Source organism: Coturnix japonica, chromosome 5, assembly GCF_054131305.1.
Source record: "Coturnix japonica strain WE chromosome 5, WE-NBRP24, whole genome shotgun sequence".
Lineage (NCBI taxonomy): Eukaryota > Metazoa > Chordata > Aves > Galliformes > Phasianidae > Coturnix > Coturnix japonica.
Genome location: NC_140667.1, coordinates 33559362 through 33579808, shown reverse-complemented (window position 1 = coordinate 33579808; position 20447 = coordinate 33559362). Strand labels below are relative to the sequence as shown.

Sequence of the window (20447 nt, the reverse complement as noted above, 5' to 3'; positions counted from 1 at the left end):
ATCCAACTGCCAACCGATACCCAATATCGCTGATTTCATGATCTAACAGTCGAAATCATGCACATTGGCTAGAAGTCATTACTCTTTAGTTAACAAGGTACTCTAGAATTTTAAAAAATAACAATAAATGTGTGCTTCTGTAACATTAAGTCCCAATAGACATGGCACCTATTCCCTTCAGTTGTTTTGCAGGAAGAGGCCTGGGAAATGTGTTTCTTGCCCATGAAAAATGGAAAGGTAAAGCAACTGTGTTCCCATTTAAAGTTTGGTTTGGCCACAGTTATCCTTAAAATGCAAAGATGTCCCACCTACTCTGATGGTCCTTCATGCAATTATTAATAAATAAGTAATAAATAAGTAATAAAAATGCATTAAACATAGTTCTACGGGTAATACTTTCAACACAGCAAAGACAACAACTGGTCAAAAGGAGGAAAAGTAAAAATTAGTACATGTATAGAAATGCTCATTTTTCACCCACTCTCAATAGGAACTGCATGTCAGAGGCAGTCACAAACCTTCTTGCAAATACCACAGTCTTTTTCTAAAAAAGACAGGAATCCCACTTCTTTTGTTCCTTAAATGACTGTACTACACCAAAATCACTGCAGGGTTATTATGGACGTAAACATCAAATACTACAACAGGTAAAACACAAGTAAATAATGCACAGAGAAAATTCAGAGGGATGATGTTATCAATGGAATAAAGAGCAGAACACTGAGCCACCTTTTATTTCTGTAAACTCTAGTCAGCAACTGAAAGGGTCTGAATATTTGTGTCAGTTCTACAGGTCTGGGATAACGTGACAAAAATAAAACACTGATACAAGACCTCATGAGGGAAGGCACAGCAGAGGCGACTCAATTACACGTGTCAAGATTGACTTGAAATAACTAAATAAGCAAACCGAGCTTTGAAGCATGTCATTTACATGCTTGCAAATTCAATAAAGCTTGAAATTCGATCCATAATTTATATCCCTCTCACCAATGTAAATTCTGGGTACATAAGATTCAAACATTCCTAATGTAAATGGATACTTTTTTTTAAAATTATTTTTTAATCTTTTAGAGCTTCAGTAAGGAAAATCAACTAATGAAAAATGTATGAATAATTATTTGGATTACAGGAAGAATCTGTGTCCCACAGAAGTCAGTAGCACAGAATTCCTTAGTGTGGAAAATCTCCCAGTGTAGTTAAGATTTATGTTCAGGATGCCTACACTTCACATTGTGTAGATGAAAGGGCCCAAATGTCAACTCAGACATCTAATTGTAGGCAGAAACTCATTCCCTGGAGGCATATTCTTTTACTTCAGCACACCAACACAAGAATAAATATCACAGAATGTAAAGCATTAAGATAACAAAACCAGAAGGGCCATGCCGTTTGAAGACCAAAGTCTACCCTCCTTCAAAATTTTGTCATTACACTTAAATTCCAAGTTGCTGCACTGTAATAGGAATATGCATTCAAGAATTTAATTTATCTTGATTGCTTACGTCCCCTGGCAAATCGAGCTCTGGAGTTTTCCACAAAGACCTCAGTTACCTTGTGTCCTGTCTGAGTCTATTACAATGCAAGGCAGTCAAGAAATGAGCCTAAGGGTCATGTAATCCAGTAAACTGAATTACTTCATGATTGAACATTATCTAATAACAAATTAATTGGTTCATGATCCATTACAGTCAGACTATATGTGTATCTTTTATTTTATTTTTTAAAGGAACAAAAATGTACTGCAGTTACATAACTGAATTTTCTACTTAAGGTTTTGCAAAGGTTACAGTCATTTTGGTAGTTAAGCAAGTGAAAAGCTGAACCAAAAATTACAGAAGTTGCAGCATTGCAAATGTCATTTCTTAAGCAGGACTTGCATCTTGGCGTACCTCTCATCATGCTGCTTGGCTGGACAGGCTGTTTTCCATTCTTGACCTTAAAACAGGGCACATCTGAAAGATGTACTTTGTCCCTTCTTGCTTGATAATGTTACAGTCCAGCAGTTAAATATCATCTATCATCTTCTGCATAATTTAATCCATTTGGGCACAGCCAAATAATGATTTGAAAACCATTAAATATCATAATTGTAACTTAAACTGTGATAAACTAACTCCTAGAAAAGCTCTTTGAAAAAAGAGTGTCCACACCATTAAGCAGCAGGACTCTTGCAGTAGTCACATCAAAAGATCACTTCATGGGTAAGCCTGTGACAACCTGTTCAAGCTGGAGGTGCTGGCAGTCGCTTTACCATTTCCACAGCTATCTTTAGATAAGCTTTAGCCTGTAAAAACAGAAACACATATTCAGAACTTTTCAATATAAAACAACACTTGATGTCTTGTCAGGCATATGCTTTTTCATGCACATTTAAAAAGAAAAGTGTCTTCTATTCAGATAGTTTTGTGTTGAAGAAAACTATACACTACTACATAAAATCAGTACAAGCATTATTTAAATATCAGAGTGAATGAAACTTCAGCATTATTTTTTGATAGAACTTTTAACAATCTGTCCTCAGCAGCAAACAATCAAAATTTTGCAGGAGGTGAGGCACTGAAAAAGAAGGGGGATCTAATCCCACAGGTCCCTTTAGTTATAAACAGCCCTCACCTCACAGATTGATGCACCGTACACAGGTCTAAGAGAATCAGAGAAAATAATGACGTTGCAATAAGAAAAATAAGATTATTAATTCATTATACACTTAAAAAAAAGAAAAAAAAAGAAAAAAAAAAGACATATTTCCACGAGACTGGAACACATATAAAGAAGTTCACTCTCACACCAACCTGAGACATGCAGGTTGATGCTCTAAGTCAGAGGGCAGAAACCAAAGCTGCAAGACTACCCAGAAGTGACCCAATTCAAGCTTGCTTCTCTTTTAACCTCTCTGACAAAATGGCACAGCTGGGACCATAATCAATCTAACATCAAATATTCATAATCCTACTGCCGGAAGATGTATATAGAGACACTACTTGAGCTTTAATGCAGCATAAACTACAAAATTAATTTCAGTTAATTTCTTTATCAAACTCAACAACTGACAGATGAAATCAAACATTTGTTTTAGAAAGGTCTCTGATCTTGATATAGCTATTTTCACGTGAAACATTATGTGTGTGGGGTATGCGTGTACATATTTACCACATATGCTCTTCAGAGATTACTTCCACTGTTAAAATGGACACCTTATCTATTATTTGAATTTGTCATGCCTCAATTTCCAGTTGGTGCATCATGTTTGCCTAGTAAAATAAAAGATTCCCCTTATATATAAAAGATGCTATTCAGACTGCATCCACTTTGTTAGACAGTAACCACAGCAATTTTTCACCTCAAATGAGCACTCATTTGGTGCCCATCTTATTTGGCTCTGTGATTTAGATGTGGTAGTCCTGATGGGCCTTCAGTATAGAAAATCAGTTGACAAATACATAAGGTTACAGCTTGAGGAACAGGAAGAGAAAGGTCTGTTTCCCACTCACACCATGAGCACCTGCTCCCTGAGCACAGTAACAGCCACTTTTTGCAGGCAGCCCTACTTTTCTCTTTTTCTCTTCCAAGCTTTGCTCCTCACCTGCCATTTTTCTTTTCTGGCACTCCCAGACTCTGATACTCTTCAGACAAAATCAAATAATTCTTGGGTTTGTAAGGAATGCAGGCACCCTCTACTTGCAGATAACAGAACACATCAAGTGCATCATGGCCACAGCAGAGTAACCAAAGGCCTTAATCCTAAAATGCTCTGGACACACAAGTTTCACATGCAAGTGGCTGTATCAAAGTCCAGTGAGCAATCTATATTTGTTACTCACGTGATTTAAGCCTGTGCTCAGCTTCATATCCTCTTGCTGTACAGTGACAAAGCTAAGACTTATTTAAAATAAGAGCTATAAGAGATTCTGATGTACAGCCAAAAAAGTACTACTTCCTATCCTGAAGTTCAGTGTAAGAAGAGTTTTGTTGTTTTTTTTCCCTTCTTATAATCAACTGAGCATCAATATTGACCATTAAAGAGAATAAAAACATAGTTCTAATAACATGATGACTATGGTTAGAACGTCTCCAGAAGACTGGTACCATTCAGGTTTATTTTCTCCACAGGCTTACACTACAATGACCTACTTAGGACTCACACAAACTACATGTCAGAGGCTTCTTTAAAACCACTAAGCTGTGTATCACCACTCATAAAGCAGGGTTAAATCCAGGCAACACACAGATAACTGAAGATTCTTTATGGGGGAGTCTGAAGAACTGAATTTTACTCAGCCTTCTGTATCATGGATAAGATGGCTCTTGTTTCACAGTAGCTTTTACATCCCTTAGTACATACACTGACAAAACATCTACAAGTGAATTATTCTGTCTTAAGTAGTCAATTATTCACAGTTAAATGGCACCAATTAGAAAAAAATAGATACTATTTCTTCATCTACTCTAGGAACATTATATATGTTTAAAAACAATCTATACATCCTCATGGCGACTTAGATCATACCAATCCATTGCAGAGAATAAAAGGAAGCATGATTATTCCCAAGTGAGTTATGCTGTTAGAATTCACAGGATCTCACAAAGATTTATATAAAATAGAGGATTTAAGAAGCATGGGACAGATACTGCACAATGGAGACATTACTGCAGCTAAAACTGAAGTGGGTGTAACTACTTGGTCATTTTAACATCTCCTTCTTGATTTTGATATGTTCTCCAGATTTCTCCTTCCTTTCACTTCTGCAATAGGTTATTCTGGTCTACCTAGTCACCTGTGAAGTAACAGCTGTGGTACTTGCAGGTTCCTTCACTAGAAAGTACAGCAGAAATCTCAGTCACTTACATACAAAATAAAATATTGAAAAAATAATGATGTTAGCTTAAATAAGACTGCATCTGAAATCTTACGATATTATTTTTCTGGACCGCATCATGACAGAATAAATACCCAGGGACCGGTGAACACAACAGAATCTACTCAAAAAAAATTAGAAGAAAAATTTAAAGTGAGACATGAGAGCAAACACTGGTTTTTAGTTTATGAGGAACAAAAGCTTTTATTCCAGAGTACAGAAAATATCAGCAAAAGGTTTGCCCTTGTTAAATGATAATTCGTGACAGACAGGTTAAAATTTTCAAGTAGAAAATAAACAAGGAAAGCAAAAAATATCCAGAGCAAAGGCTGACTGAGTGAAGGACAATAATAAGAAATTGAAAACACCAGTCAAGAAAAAAAAAAAAAAAAAGAGCCTTCCAATTCTGTAGACATCAGCACAGCTACAAAGGCTCAGACCAAATGCCAACCTAGCAGACTCCCTTCAGCTGTGGCTAATGACAGAAGCCTACAAAAGAATAAGTGAAGGATACTTCCCTAGGATTCCCTGCAGGCCTCCAACTATTTGTGACTCAGGAACCTCCTGAGTGGTATGTCTATGTATAAATGCTATTGAACTGACTTTTTTCTCTTATGATGCTTTGCAGTCCTGACTGAGGCACTACTGAGCATCAAGCTGACTTCTTCATAGAACTGCAATAATTTCAAGGTGTTTATCCTGCTAATTGAGAGCTCATTACTGCTTATGTAAAGTGATATTTTCTCCTGTATACATAAATTTATGGCAAGAACTTCAGTTACAATTGTGTAATTCAAAGGAGTCCTATAGGTATAACTGCAGTGCAGTTGGGTAGCACAGATGTGTTGATGAGCAATGTGCTTCTCTGTGTGGTCTAGCTACTCCCCAGCTTGAAATCTGCATAAACAGAATAATGGATCAGTTTGGAACAACAGATCAACTTTAAAAAAGGTGACTGACTGAAAATAAGCTGCCTTTGCAATTAAGTATTTACACTAATTGGTGTTGGAGTGCACCAGGTGGGAATTTTGGACTATTCACTTGAAGAGTCCCACAGGCAGCTCCCCCATAGCACAGATCAATTCATAGGTTTTAATGAATCAATTAACAACCAGAATGGAAAACACGGCCCCTTTTTGAGAGTACCCTGGCACAGTTTCTGCTCCAGAACTGACTACAGCGTACATATATAAACACACACCAGAAACTGCTCCTACAGATGAATAAATTTTAACAGAGGACAGTAGTTTTCCATGTAGTTTAGCACACAGTTCAAGTTAGTCAACAACAATGACTATGCATATGCTGGAGTAGTCATGTAGATCAATGACTAGCTCCACTGTTAAAGTCAAACTAACCAGTGGTTTAGGGAGGCTCATTTGCTCCAGATGAAGACACCATCAACAAGGACTTCCATAAACCATCCAGGCAGCAACCAGATAACATTCTTGGGAGATCAGATTCCTTAAATACTACTCTATGTCCAGATCCCAATAAACTAGATTTTTCACTCTCCCAAGCAATGTTCACAAGTGTCTGGGCAAGGACTTCATATTTACGTATGCCAACTTTCATTTGCCATTTATCTGATCTGCCATGCAGTAACAGGAGTCTCCAGTCTCAACCCTCTGCAAACCAGCACGCTATTGCTACTTACTCCGATTATCAGCATTGTTTTTTTGCTTGTGTTTCTTTTGTTTCATTTTTTAAGCTCCCCCTATCCCCCTGTAGCTATTTCATGCATTGAACAGAACAGTCTCTCACACGTTTTGCTACAAGGACTCCACCGGTAATCAGACTCTGACTAAATCAACAGTTTCAAGCCTTTTAACAAGTCACTCAACTATAAGTGAGGACCTGTCTACTAGCAGTAGCATACATCAACGTACAGAAAAAGTCTAGAGAGAATCACATTAATCATCAATACACCTTTTGTTACGTAAACTCAGCTCTATATATCCAGCCTTTCATCCTACTCACAATCTACTTAATGCAGCATCTGAACACAAATAATAGAGCTTGGTTCCACTATTTACTCCATCACTACTAAGAAAAAGAAGATAGATTGCAGCCAAAAATAGAGAATGATTTTTATTTCCTTTTTGGTTGGCAAGACAAAAGAGAATGAGTTCTTAGTCATCACTGACAACCATTTTCATTTATATAGGTTAAAGATGAAGTTCACATGACAGTTTCTCCATTTATGGTTTGGAAGGTGTAAAGGAAGAGTTTATAAACTTTCTGATCTTTTATTTATTTATTTTGCTGATGGACAATTTATATTTAATAGAAACACATAAATTCGTTGGAAGCCAAACATCCTCCCTCTTTAAGAGCATGAAGAGGCACACAGAAGATTGATGCTCTGAAAGCAGACCAGATTCTTTTGTTACAAATGCCGAAGAGGTTGGGCCTGAAAGCAGCACTCCCAAGAGTAAAGGCAGAGACAGAAGGTGATGTTCAGAGTCAAAAGAGGTGATAATGGTCATGTGAAACTACTCACCTCTCAAAGACTAGTACAAACACTGTCAGAAAAGACTGCAGCATTTCTTAGATGACAAAACATCTTACGACTGAGAGGGCGCAATGGATGAAGTAACTAAAGATAGCACAGATCTTGGGGTAGGAATTGGAGAACTTGTAATGAACTTTGTCAGGAAAAGGACTGAAGAGTCCTACTTTGCTTACATAATCAGAATGTCCCAGTTCATTACTCTGCCATGGAATAATAGACGCGTAGTAGAATTAAAATATTTATTTATTTTTATTTTATATAAATTCTTATTACCTCTATTTGATTAAGCCCTATAGTAAAACTAGAGAAATTTAAGACTTTCAGTTATACTGAAATTCCTTTCAGGTATTTAATTCTTGAAAATCTTACCCCTGAGGTACATATGCATCACTCCTAAAGAATCTGCAAAATAACCTAACAGATTACAGCTGACTCTATTTCCATAGGTTGGCTTGGTTTGACCTGCTGATTTGCCTTGCAGTTCATTTTCACTGAAGTATAGATCTTAGGCTGCAAACAGTTCACAGTGTTTAGTACAAGGGCCACACAACCACAGAATACAACTTACCCATCAATAAAACCAAAATAGGAAAGAGCTAGTATCGCATTCATCTTCTCCCAAACCAGTGGATGCAAGCAACCCAGAAAAAAATATACTGATCCCATGACTTTTTTATGGGCCAAGGATACCAAAGAGCACAAATCCAAATAGTGACATCTTTCTAAATGCTATTAAAGGATTCCAAGACTATTAAAACGCTGTGCCTAACTCAGCAATCCAAAGGAAAATCTATGCAAGCACTGTCTGGAACAGTGAATGCTACTATAGCTACAAAGAAGAATACAAATATTTTAATCTGCACAGCTGAGCTGTCAGGGTCTTCTACTATAATCATCATTAAAGAAAACTAGCAACCTTAGGCAACAAGCATCTAATGAGATAGTGGCCATTACAAAGACAAACAGTAGACTTGGCTACCGTCTACATGATAACAATGCTTGATTATATCTTACTGAAAAAAAGAAGTGCATCTTTCTTTATTCAATCACAATCCATGTTTTCAGTTCTACAAGATCTTTTAGTTTAAGCCCACATGGAAATTACTTGACTTTGACACAACTCCAAACTCCAGTGTGCCTGGAGCTGCCTACTTGTGTCTCTATTTTACCACGGTCAGCACAGGAGGCACTAAAAACATAATAAACACAGCTTTAAATGAGCTTCCACTTCAGACAAAAACTTTATAACACTCAAATAAATTTTTGATAGCTACAAGAAGCCCCACTCTGTCTTCCTCTTGGCAGTTCTCTATGATAAGATTCTTCTTTTGATGAACTGACAACTTCTGCCAAACTGCAATGAAGCCCAGAAAGGGGACTTACTGAAAATATGTTAAAAAGTTAATCCATAAATTACAACTACAATGTAGGAGATGGGTTAAGTAAAGTGGATGTCTCCTGATTAAAAAAAAAAAAAAAAAAAAAAGCCACAGTATTCATGGGACACAGAAATCTCCTGTTAATCCTATTTATATGTAAGCAACTGAAAAAGCTAAGCCTTCCTCTGATGCAGCCTCAGCTGTGAAGCATTGCTAGCCTCAAGGTGCCTGTACATATATACATTACTCAGATGCCTTTATGTATAACAAAAAAAAAAAACATCCTGCCCAGAAAACATTGTTAAGCAGAATAGTGCAATTCAAATGCAATGCAGCAGCATCATTCAAACAGACTATCCTAACATTCAGTGCTTTCTTCAGCAGAATGTGTAAATGAAGGTCTGAAGATGTACTATCAGCACCCAGAATGAAGGATTCAAACATACCAAATGTTACTGTGATTATTCAGAAGAAGCCTGGATGGTGGTAAGGCACAGTATACATCATATCAAGCAATCTTCAGGGCTTGCTTTTCTAAAAGATATCATGCCCTGGACAGACCTCTCTTTAAATGAAATCATTTATGACAGCTAAACAACAGCAAACATAATTTGCTACCACTAATTCAATTTTTTTTCCAACTACTTACTGAAAAGCTTTAAACACAGTACATTTTTACTCAACTCACACTTCATCCTTGCAAAGAATTCTACAGAAGATGTCTTTATGAATATAATTTTCATCTGTCCCTTTGGATAATATCAAACTCAAGTCTGTAACACTCCTAATTTATTTGACTGCTGAAGCCTAGTGCCCCTGCTTTCCACCTGACTGGGCTTCTTCCCTCCCCTTACAGAGCTCTGTGCCATTTACTGGCCTCAAATTCTTTCACCAGTACATATGAATACATTTTCAAGGGGGCTGGAAACGTTTCACATAGTTAAACGTGAACTAGACAATAAGAAGTATGTTTTTTTTCTGTCATACGCTGGTCCTTATGACAAGCTGGATGGGACGAAATTAAGCATGTTTTCCAGGAACAAGTCTTAGTTTCCTTACTCCAGGACAAGTTTTTTTGTTCTCCTACCCAAGCCAAATCCCTCACCAAACTGCAAGCAAGTTTGCACGTATCTCCAAAAGGCTGATCAGCCTGGGGTTTGGAAATTCTAGTAGCATCAGATTAATGGAATTTGCTCCCTCTCATGTTCCCATACTTTCTCAATGCACTCTACTTGACTTTATGAGGCTGAACTCAGAGTATCTTTTCCTTAATTGATTCCAGATGCTCTCTGTAACAATTTGTGGCATGAAAACACTAAGGAGTTGACTAACCAAATGTACTCATCCTCTGTATTTTCTGCCATGAGAGCTTACCATATTTTTTAATGGAAGAAGACGAAATGTAAATTTCATTCTACCATGACTACTTCTCTGCAGTCTTAAATACGACATCCTTCCTGAATCTCAGAGGTTTATCATCTCTCTACAGTTCTATTTTTTCTTAATCACTGTATTCCTAAGCCAAGATGAGAGACTACATCTCATATTTATCTCAGTCTCCAGCATATCTTCTAACTGAAACGTCTGTTTCACCAAGACTTTCGAGTTTTTAAACAGTGAATGGTTACACTGGTATAGGAAACATACTTTGAATTCTTTACTTGCTTGCTGACTCTGGGATAGGTGGCAGTTTGGTACCTGATGGTCACAGTCAGCCTGCCTCTTCTGGCAAGGCATGAGCAAATCCACTGTGCTATCAAGGCTGTGAGATACCTGAGGGTTTCAGCCTGGATGAACTCACAAGACAACCACCCTAAACCTCCTCGAGTTTTTTGCTCACAGATGGAAAATCTTTTAGAAACCCATTCTTATGTTTTTCCCATTGTTCAACAGGCACTTTTTAACAATTAGTTTGGTGGAAGTGTAATTCCAGTGGAAACAATCATGTTTTTATCTCTCACTGTGCATATAGTCCCCGCACTGGTGAATTTCAAAATGCCTCTTTCAAACCCCCATTTTGCTGTTGGTTTTCATCTGCAGTCCTTAGTAGGTTCTCACATTTGAGCATAAGCAATTCTTACCTGGTTTCAGTGATCATTCTTTTGTTTCCCCTATTCTCTGTTTCCCATTTTAACAATGTTCTTCATTTTTATTTTTATTTTTTTAAATAGCTCTGCTGTCCAGAGACTTACACTTTTGGACAAGCAAACAGCAAAGCCATAGCCAGCCAATCTGCCTCCACAACTAAGAGAGGAAGGAATCGTTCCCAAGACTCTCAATTACATACAGAAAGGCCTGGTAAGTCCTTACTGTTGACTAAAGTAAGAAACGATAAGCTCCTCATAGAGGTTCTTAGATCACTACCAATTGGTGCTGTCTGCAACCTTTCTGTTAGATTAGCCTCTGTTATTTAGGCTAATATGCAAGTACAGCAATATTCAATTTTCACAGCACATTTCTACAGCAGATAAAAAAGTTTTGCCAATAAAGTCTGTTTAAAAAAAAAAAAAGCCATAATTTAAACAACTAAGCTGACAGAAACAATGCAGATAACGTTATACCAAGAGCAAAATGAATTTGCTAATATCCTGCATTTCTCCTTGAGGATATTATCCCTTGGGAACTTGAGCTTTAGCAAAATAGAACTTGTGCCACTAAGCCCTCCCTATCTTTTAGTTATACAGACAACCCTTTTCACAATAGAGGAGTCTTACATATCCTGTAGATTCTGATGGAAAAGTTTCAAATCTGAAGCATCTACAATTTTACAAGTAATTTTATTTCTTCTGGAAGAGTTATTTTGGTTGTTACTAGTTTCCTTGCCAGTTTTGTATAAAGGCAGTTTTCTTTCTCTACTAACTGCATGTAGGAAAACTAAGCTTTAAAATAAACTATCTAAACAAGTCTGCTTATGCAATTTAAAATCCTAGTGGAAATTGAGAGCTATGCTTCTACATGTCAGCAAGACAAGATGAACCCAGTGGTATGTAAGCAAAAAAAAAAAAAAAAAGAACTAAAAGAACTAGCTAACATTTTAAAAACACCCTTTATTCTTGACAGAACTTAATAGGTGTTACAACATTCTGGGTTTCTGAGAATTCAGTGATCATCCATATCCCCTACTGTATGACTTAACTAGATAATATTTCAGTTCTGTGAGTCTGTATTTCATTTTTAAGTGTGATCTAACAAAGACAACAAGAGAATTTTGTATACAAAAATCTGTAAATTTAAGGGACAAGTGCAGAGATAATTTCAGCAGCTCAGAGCACATTGTTCTCTATCTGAATAACTATGATTGTTCATGCATGAATAGCCACAATTTTAGTTTATTTGAGAAACACGGTGATGGGTGTCATGCATTAAAGATTAGAATCTGACCTTATAGAACCTCTCCCACCATCAGTTGTGTGCTAAGAATTTCATTTTTCTTTTAAAATGTAAGAGAACAACAATCACTTTCTCTGTCTTTATTATGAGAAACAAATCAGTGATACAGGGAAATTTTTTTTTCATACTGTGGAGATTAGTTATGTCTAAAAAAAAAAAAAATCAAACTCATTCTCTGAGGAGAATGATTATCTCACAGACACAATGGCAGAGAAGAATATTAAAAGTTTTCCCCAGAGTCACACATATTTGTCAATCTTTATTCCTCTCCATATTTAACTTAATTGCCACAAATGGTGCTTATAACCCCTCCTTTCATTACCAAGAACAGTCCAAGAAGGAACAGATGGCAACCCTACAGACTCTCTTGTCTTTCTTAATTTTCAGAATGCTATCCTGCACATATGTATGTAAGCTCAGACTCCCGCAGGCTACAGACTCTTGGTTAATACGTATTTCAGAAACTGTGAGTGTTCCATATTGGTATGCTTACCTATTTTGCATCAATTTTGACCTAAGCTATATATCTATTGAAAACCTTACAAATTCTGATCAGACTTGCCAGATAGAAAGTACAGTATTGATTGGAATGATTCCTTTTCACAAGGATCCAGAATCAGGATTATTCTACATTATACCACAATCAATCAGCAGAGGTCTTGTCAAAGACAAGTAAAATTATTGCATTCAATTAGATACAGGTATTCTGTAGTGCTGCTGCTCTATTCAATTAAAAAAAAAGTGCTGCAATGTGAGCCACCATTCACCAGTACATTAACAATATTGGATTACACCCCACCACTATTTTAAAAGAATGGGCAAGAAAAGTTATTTCAGTCTGTACCTAGCAATCATGAAAGTGATCATAGAAAGAATACGTTATTTGTACTTTGTAACTTTGTACTTTCTACCTTATCTATAACTGATTATAGCATCTATTATCATCAAATACTTTTTTTTTTTTTAAGCTATCATCTAAGCAGCCTACAATAGTAAGGCTGCATCATTCAATACACTGTGCCTACACAACACGGCAGACAACATCGTGCCCTACAGAGCTTGGCAACTCCAGCAGAGCGGACAAACAATCTCAGTTTCCAAGTGTTAATGAAATTTTATGTGCACAACTGCTTTACCTCAGAGACTTGCATATTTGACTGCCACCATTTCAACAACTCACATTTTCCTTTGGCAATAAAATGTTATGGTAAATGCACAAAAAATCCATTTCCTCTTGTGAGCAAATTCCTCCACTTCCTGCAGAAAACAACCCAGGTACTGACAATACACAGATTTTGCTTCAAACATTTTTTGATAGGATCCTTTGACAGTTTCCAGGCTCCACTACCAAAGGCTCAACTGACAGTTTTAGAGGACCTCCATTAGCTGCATGGTCTCACGTGGCTTGACACTGACCTTCCTCCTCTTAGCATACCAGAACCTGAATCAAATCCTAGCTATTCTGAATCAAGCAAAAACACATGTACACAAGCAAAACCCATGACCAGCATTCCAAAAAAATGCAAAACATAAGGGCCAAACTTACTTAAGGACACAACTCTCTTTTACAGGAACTTCATTTTCCTCAGTTATGTTCAGGCACACATTTGTTATCAAATAGCAAAAACAAGAAACTCTCCATCCACTTTTTTTAGAGGGTGGGAGTGTGATGAGGTGCTTATTGTTAGTTTTAGTGCAGTACACTAGACTTACGGCATCGCTTTGAGGCTGTGAGATCACAACAGGCTGCCCTGAATCACAGGTCTCCCGTATGTTAACATGTAGTGGAATGTCTCCTGTATTAAAGATACCAAACACGTGTAAGTGAAGACCTGAGATATCTTCAATGTTTCATCAAAATAGCCTTGAAGTAACTTGAAAACAAACTCCAGCTTTCTTGAAGTTCTTTGAATTACTTATTACCAAAACATCAGCATTTCAAGTGAAAATTATCTGCAGAACACTTCCTATATATCCACAGTGTCTAATGCCAAATATATTCTGGCTTTTTCATTCTCTGAATATCACAGACTATCCTTTGTAATAAACGACGACAGGTTGTTTGTTTTTTTCTCTTGATTACACAGAAGAATACAAACTGAGATACAAACTATTTTGAGTACATGAAGTTTGCTTGAGCTTTAGGGCAAATACGCAACTTCTTGTTTAGCCTATCTCCTCATTGTATATTCCTTTCAATGCTTTTTAAAGATCTTAATAGCCGTTCAAGGACTCTGAAGGATACTTTCTGAAATACAGTTTTTCAGCAATAAAGAAAACTTGAAGCTCCCAGAAATAATTAAGAGGTGAATTGAAAAGCAACTTTTAAAATGGAAGATACAGCTGTATTTTACATCACAGGTTGATGTAGACAGAATACACAATGCTTCATTCAATTATGACTCATCTCAGTGGCTGCAATTATAATCCATACATTTTTAGAAACGTTTATTTAGCCTAAACCAAGCCAGTGCAGATTAATGAAGTTCAACATAGTTAGAAGAAAAAATATTTAGATAAATGGTATAAAAACTGACAGGATTTGGAAATTACAAAGCTTGTTAAGGAAAAAAAATAAAAAATAAAAAAAAATAAATCAAAAGCACATAGGAAATGAAATAAATAGCAGACAAAAGCCGTGGCTCCATGATTACGGAGCAGAATGCTTGAAGAAATTCAGTTGTTTGCTGTTTCTTTTTAATTATTATAACCATCCACTTGCTTTGAATTTAATTGTTGCTTATTTTTTTCAGTCTTGAATGACTCTTTTTAGGTATAATAAGTAAATAAATAAATAACAAGTCTTTTAAAATTTTCTTTAACCCTTGATGCTCTTAGTAACAGAATAAGAGTAACTTCATATATCTCCCTGAACTTAACTCTTACAAATATTCTGTGTAAAGCCTAATCTTCACTTGTTTTTCCCACCAACGTTCTCTGTCAATTTAATAACAAACTCAAAATTACAAAGCAAAACTACTCTGCTACTAAGTGGCAGCTTTTCTCTTCCCAATAGTTTCAAAGATCTGATGGCTCAACAGAAGCACAAGGTCTTGCATGGACAAAAGTGCATGTCAGAAAAGACAAAGCAGCAAGCAAATCCAATATAAAAACGTCAAAAATGTCTTAATCATTTCAGACTGTAAAGAAAGCCTAAGGGCTTGGAAATGTTTATTTTATTGTAGGAAATAAAATAAATAAATACATCTCAGAGTCACCGCAGGCTCTATTAGCAGACAGTTTAATAAGTTTGGAAGTGCTAAAGTCAGCACAGAAGTCATTATCTTAGAAGTATGTAAATCAATGGAATATCTTTCTGGTCATAATTCTGGTCACTCAACTGTAACAGAAGAAAAAAAAAAATCAAAATAGGGGGTTTCAGAGAGAGGGATAGAAAAATCAGCAAAGTCTTTCTTATGGTCTTAAGTACTTTTTCCTACAGGAATTCTTCCTACAGGGAAGAATTAAAAGATGAGGGAAAACCTATATGAAATAACAAATGAAACTCAGAAGGTGTACTGGTGACTCAAATGTCTTCTGTCACAAACAAGAATAAGAGAGGTTTTAACAATATTAAAGGCTACATATTTCGAGAAAATAACTGAAAAATACTTCTGTGTTCTGCACATTGTTAGCTTGTAGAACTTGCTGGATAATATCAGGGAAACTCAGATCAACTCATCAGGATTCACAAGAAAACCAGGTCTTTAGCTGAACAAACAGAATAGCAAGATAAAAACAAAATTAATTTTAATAGATAGATATAGATAAAATCTCTCAAAGCTTTTGGGTGCAATTCAATAGCATTAGGATAAAACTACCATTTGGGACAGATTAACATATAAGCCGTAAGCAGAAATGTTTATAATACCATATGGCATTATTGTGCAGTGGTCACCCTTGAAGTACAAGCATACTAAACAGATCAAGTACTGTGACTCTAAATTTAGCCCTTGGGGTACTTTTCTTAATCTTAAAATTGCCATCAAAAGGATTGACTAAGGTAAATTTCACTCTGTTTTTCCTCATACACTGCATCTATCCTCTAACAAACTTCCCAGTGTACCAGACCTTTCCTTAAACACTATTACAATCGGTTCTGTCCTCTTAGGAAATACCAGAAAATGTTAACAGGGCCAATGGTAGGACATATCATTCGTGCCTGTGTATCTAAACGCAGATTTTATTCAACTCCATACGGAACATTTGCATCTATCCACATCACCCAGGGCTGCAGAAATCCCCGTGGGCTCTGATCAGAACTCATTATACATTCAGAAGACTAAAAGATAGACCAAATGTATGTCTTTAATTATGTGCTGCCGTGTTATTTTGTGTCAGACCTTGAAGTTTTTGTGTTGATCTTTCTAAGTGAGCTTCCTGGTTCTTTTAATGAATTAGCTATGGAAAATCATTGAGATAATTATAGTAATACATGAAAACACATCATTAACACATGCAATTATCCCATTTACCAACTTCATTATGCTGTGTTATATTCTTTTTTTTTTTTTTTAACTGATAATGCAGGTTGTGAATATGCCTTTTTAAAACAGCGTGTATTTTATAGATCAGTGTATATTTTAAATTTATGCCAGATTATTTAATCATGGACAATTTCTGTTTCAAAGAAATGTATTTTTTCCTTTACAACAACATTTTGCAAGTCAGCATATTCTTTTAATTTCAACACTTAAATATAATCATTACAGTCTGCTTGTTTCCATGTAAGAGTCAAGATATCTTCACATGGACATAAAAATAACTGCTCTAATGAACTGCATTTCAAACTGGCATATTTATTTCACACATATAACAACATACTTCATTTAAATGAAATAAATCTACTCTTATAGGCCCTGACATAGTCCTTAGGTTTATGTTCTACAGGACCACACAGAAGTCTTAACTGTCTGTAAATACTGGTATGTGATACATAATATATTGAATTTCAGGTAATACAGAACATCAGAAGAAAACAATCAGCGTTCTGCATAGTTTTTAATTCAAGAGATTTAAGATGCAATTCAAGAATCTGCATCACCAGTCCATATTCCACTAGCAAGAATGATCCTGAGAATGAATCTGAGCATACACTGAAAGTGACATTTGACATCTTAAACTTTAATTATATTGTATTTAAACGATGTCTGAATATACAATAATTTACAATTGTACAGATCTATACTCAGATAAAGCCTTCCTCATACATGTTATTAATAAGATAGTCCTATATCCTTACCTAGAACATCCAATCCAAGAGTTTTTGCTAGATCTCTCACACCATCTGCTCCAAAAATATGCGTCTCATGTTTACATTTGGGACACTGGAAAACACTCATATTCTGAACTAGTCCTAAAACCTGTTAAATGAAAAAGGAAGAACGTTGACACCTGGGATTCAAGCTTCAGTTCTTGTTCATCTTTGACAACTAAGAAGAGATTATCAACACAGAATCAAGAAATCATCATCAGTTACTCAGTTTTACTTTCATTTCTAAATTATTTCTACATTATTATTTTTTTCCCATGATTATACATCTAAAGAATTAACTAACGTACACGTCACAGATGGACGTATTGCACCAATCTAACTTTCCAACGGATCTCCTTCTCAGACAAGATGTGTTACAGTTCTGACCTTTGAATACCACTTTCCAGCTTTGTAATTTGCAGTTTGGGGATACAAATTTTTACAAATTACAAGAAACAACAATCAAACGTGATTTTCAGGTATTTCCCAACTTTTCCTGAAGGGAAATGTTTTCAAGAAAAATGAATCAGATTCACTATTCTTCTGTAAAGGGGAACAAATTTTAAAGATCGAGTAACAAAATTAATTATGTGAAAGGAAGTGACAAAAACTACTTTTGTCTTGATGTCAGATGTTCATCTAAATCCTTGCAAAACATCTCCTGCAAATTTGCCAAATCAGGCACAAAAATATCCTCTTTCACAATGTAAAATAACGCTCATGATAAAATTGATCTCATTTTACTCTCCTAGTAAACAAGCCTGTTAACTGGGGAAGAACAGTCTCTCAGAAGCGATGACAGCACACAAACACTGTGAATGAGAACTCATTCCTACTTGCCAATCAATGGAAGACTCAGTTTGATGGTTCCATGTTAGAAAATTTCAGTTCAAGACATCTGTGCTACAGATGAATATATATTTTCAAGTTCAGAAAAGTTGTTATATATTTTTGTGTCATTCTGCGCTTTTTAAAATTTCCATAAACATTCTGGTTACGTATTTGAAGAAGCTAATAAAGTTAGAGAAATAATGTATCCACTGTGGCAATGAAATTATGATCTTAAAGGCTGTTGATTCAATGCAAGCAACAGCTATTACCTTATTAGCAATAATGTACAACCTTTTGACTTAAAGCTTTAAGTAAAAGAATATGGAGGTAGCTCTGCAAGCAGATAAATCATGCTATTTACAATTTCTTAGTGAAATTTTCTATGCACCAAAGTTAGAACTAATCAAAGGATGATAATCTGTTTTTGTTTTCTATACCACTGCTACATGTTTCATGTTACTCTCTAACAGTTTTTAAGGCAAGGAACATTTTAAGAAACAGACAGCATATGTGTGTATATATAGATAGATAAATACAAACATATATTCACGCCATCATCTGCAGCACATGAAAAAAGAGATCTTGACATTTATACTCTAAATGAATTCATCCACCTTCAAATAATTTGTGTCTTTAACTTTTTATTCTCCTCAATACAGCTGTACAGTATTTATGATACAGCAAATTCATAATCAAAGTCATTTAGCCTAGTGAGAATAGCTTAGAAATATTACAGCTGTTTGGTTAGATACTAGATGATCAAAGAATTAAAGAAGTCCTTCTGCCCCAGTTAAAGCAAATACTGAGCTACAGCTGTATTTCCAAAGCTAGATTGGCTTGAGAGGTCTTATTCACTGTCCTTTGTTTAAATGAAAACGAAAAAAAAATCTTGCTAAAAGCATGTGACATTTCAACATTGCAATATTGTTTCTACTATCTCAGCCTTATTCCCATCAGTCAAACACCAAATAGCACATATTTACTACAGTATAGATTGTTCTTCTTGCATACAAATATATTTTTATAATATTAGTTGCCAATTACAAACACTAAATTTAATACAGAATCTGTGCAAATATACAAACTTTGATCACTGAGGTGTGTTTTTAAACACATATCTCTCAGACACTTGGATAAATAAGAGATTTCACTGTTACTCTCAGAGCCTTTAAATCTGTAGAAAATATAATAGGTCAGTAATGACTCTTATTTTCCTGTTTAAATACTAGTTTTGGAAAAGCCTCCAAGTAGCCCTTACTGTCTGGACAAATTATTCCACAAGCGTGCATGAATCTAGTTCTATTCCTCAATGAACAATTCTGCCTGCATACTTCTCTGAAAACTTGGCTCAGTGAAATGAACATGAAAACAGTAGAACTTGATGCTCTGCAGCACAGAGATAGCTGACAATACCAAAGTTGTAGTTCTAATGCTTCTTAACTTCTTTGGCCAAACTGTTTTATCTTGAACAGTGAAAAGACAACCATCAAGAAATAACAAAGAAATTAAGAAAGTGGCAAATTCTCATTACGAATTATCTACTCACATATGGCTCCTGAACGCTTACAAATTCCTTTTGCTCAATTAACCTTTTGGTTACACAACATACGGTGCCCAAATCCAAATATATACTACCTTCTCCAGACAAGGAAAAAACTCTGGAGAAACCCACTTTGAATTCAATTCAGCATAGGATAAACAACATTAACAATTGTGACTCAGATTCAATTTAGACTTAAAACTAAATGCAAAACATAGGCAGGACCTTCTTTAACACTGATGTAAATGAAACACCTATGCTGATGCGTGTATAAAGTGAGAAAAGAAAAAAAGAGCAAGATGTGAGAACTCCAGTGCATTGCAGTTCAGCATCTGGCATAACAGCGTTGCTGTGCCTTATCATTTGATTAAGACAGATGTAGTCATTCCATTCAGTCCACACAGATCTTAAAATCTTGCCTTTCACACATCAAATCAAGCCAAGCCTACTACAGAATGCATGGTTTTATTGGAAGCCACTCTCTGCAAAGAACACTGAATGAACCTGGCTTAGAAAGAAACCTTTCTTAGAAAGAAATCCAGACAATTTCTCATTAGAAGGAAAATTCAGAAAAGTACTAAACTGAATGTAATCTTATATTAAAAAAAAGTCATTCTGCATAATTTTAGTAAATCCAAATACATAGTCAAAATAGAACATCTCATATGCTGTTTTTCTG

General features: G+C 35.7%; 1 protein-coding gene across 13 annotated transcripts in view; it reads right to left on the bottom strand.

The window, feature by feature from the left end:
- Positions 1–1685: 1685 nt before the first annotated feature.
- Positions 1686–20447, bottom strand: part of NUBPL (NUBP iron-sulfur cluster assembly factor, mitochondrial) — a 102989-nt gene continuing 84227 nt past the window's right edge. For 10 of the 13 annotated variants that reach the window (XM_085549079.1, XM_085549083.1, XM_085549085.1 and 7 more), the window contains 3 exons: positions 17386–17506; positions 13857–13939; positions 1686–2287 (listed from right to left, as the gene is read on the bottom strand). In XM_085549079.1, coding sequence (XP_085405205.1) covers positions 2225–2287; positions 13857–13939; positions 17386–17506 — 267 coding nt within the window. In that variant the 3' untranslated portion in view covers positions 1686–2224. Of the gene's footprint in view, positions 2288–3131; positions 3255–13856; positions 13940–17385; positions 17507–20447 lie in introns of those variants that run through there. The other 3 variants (XM_085549089.1, XM_085549088.1, XM_085549077.1) reach the window with 2 other exon arrangements.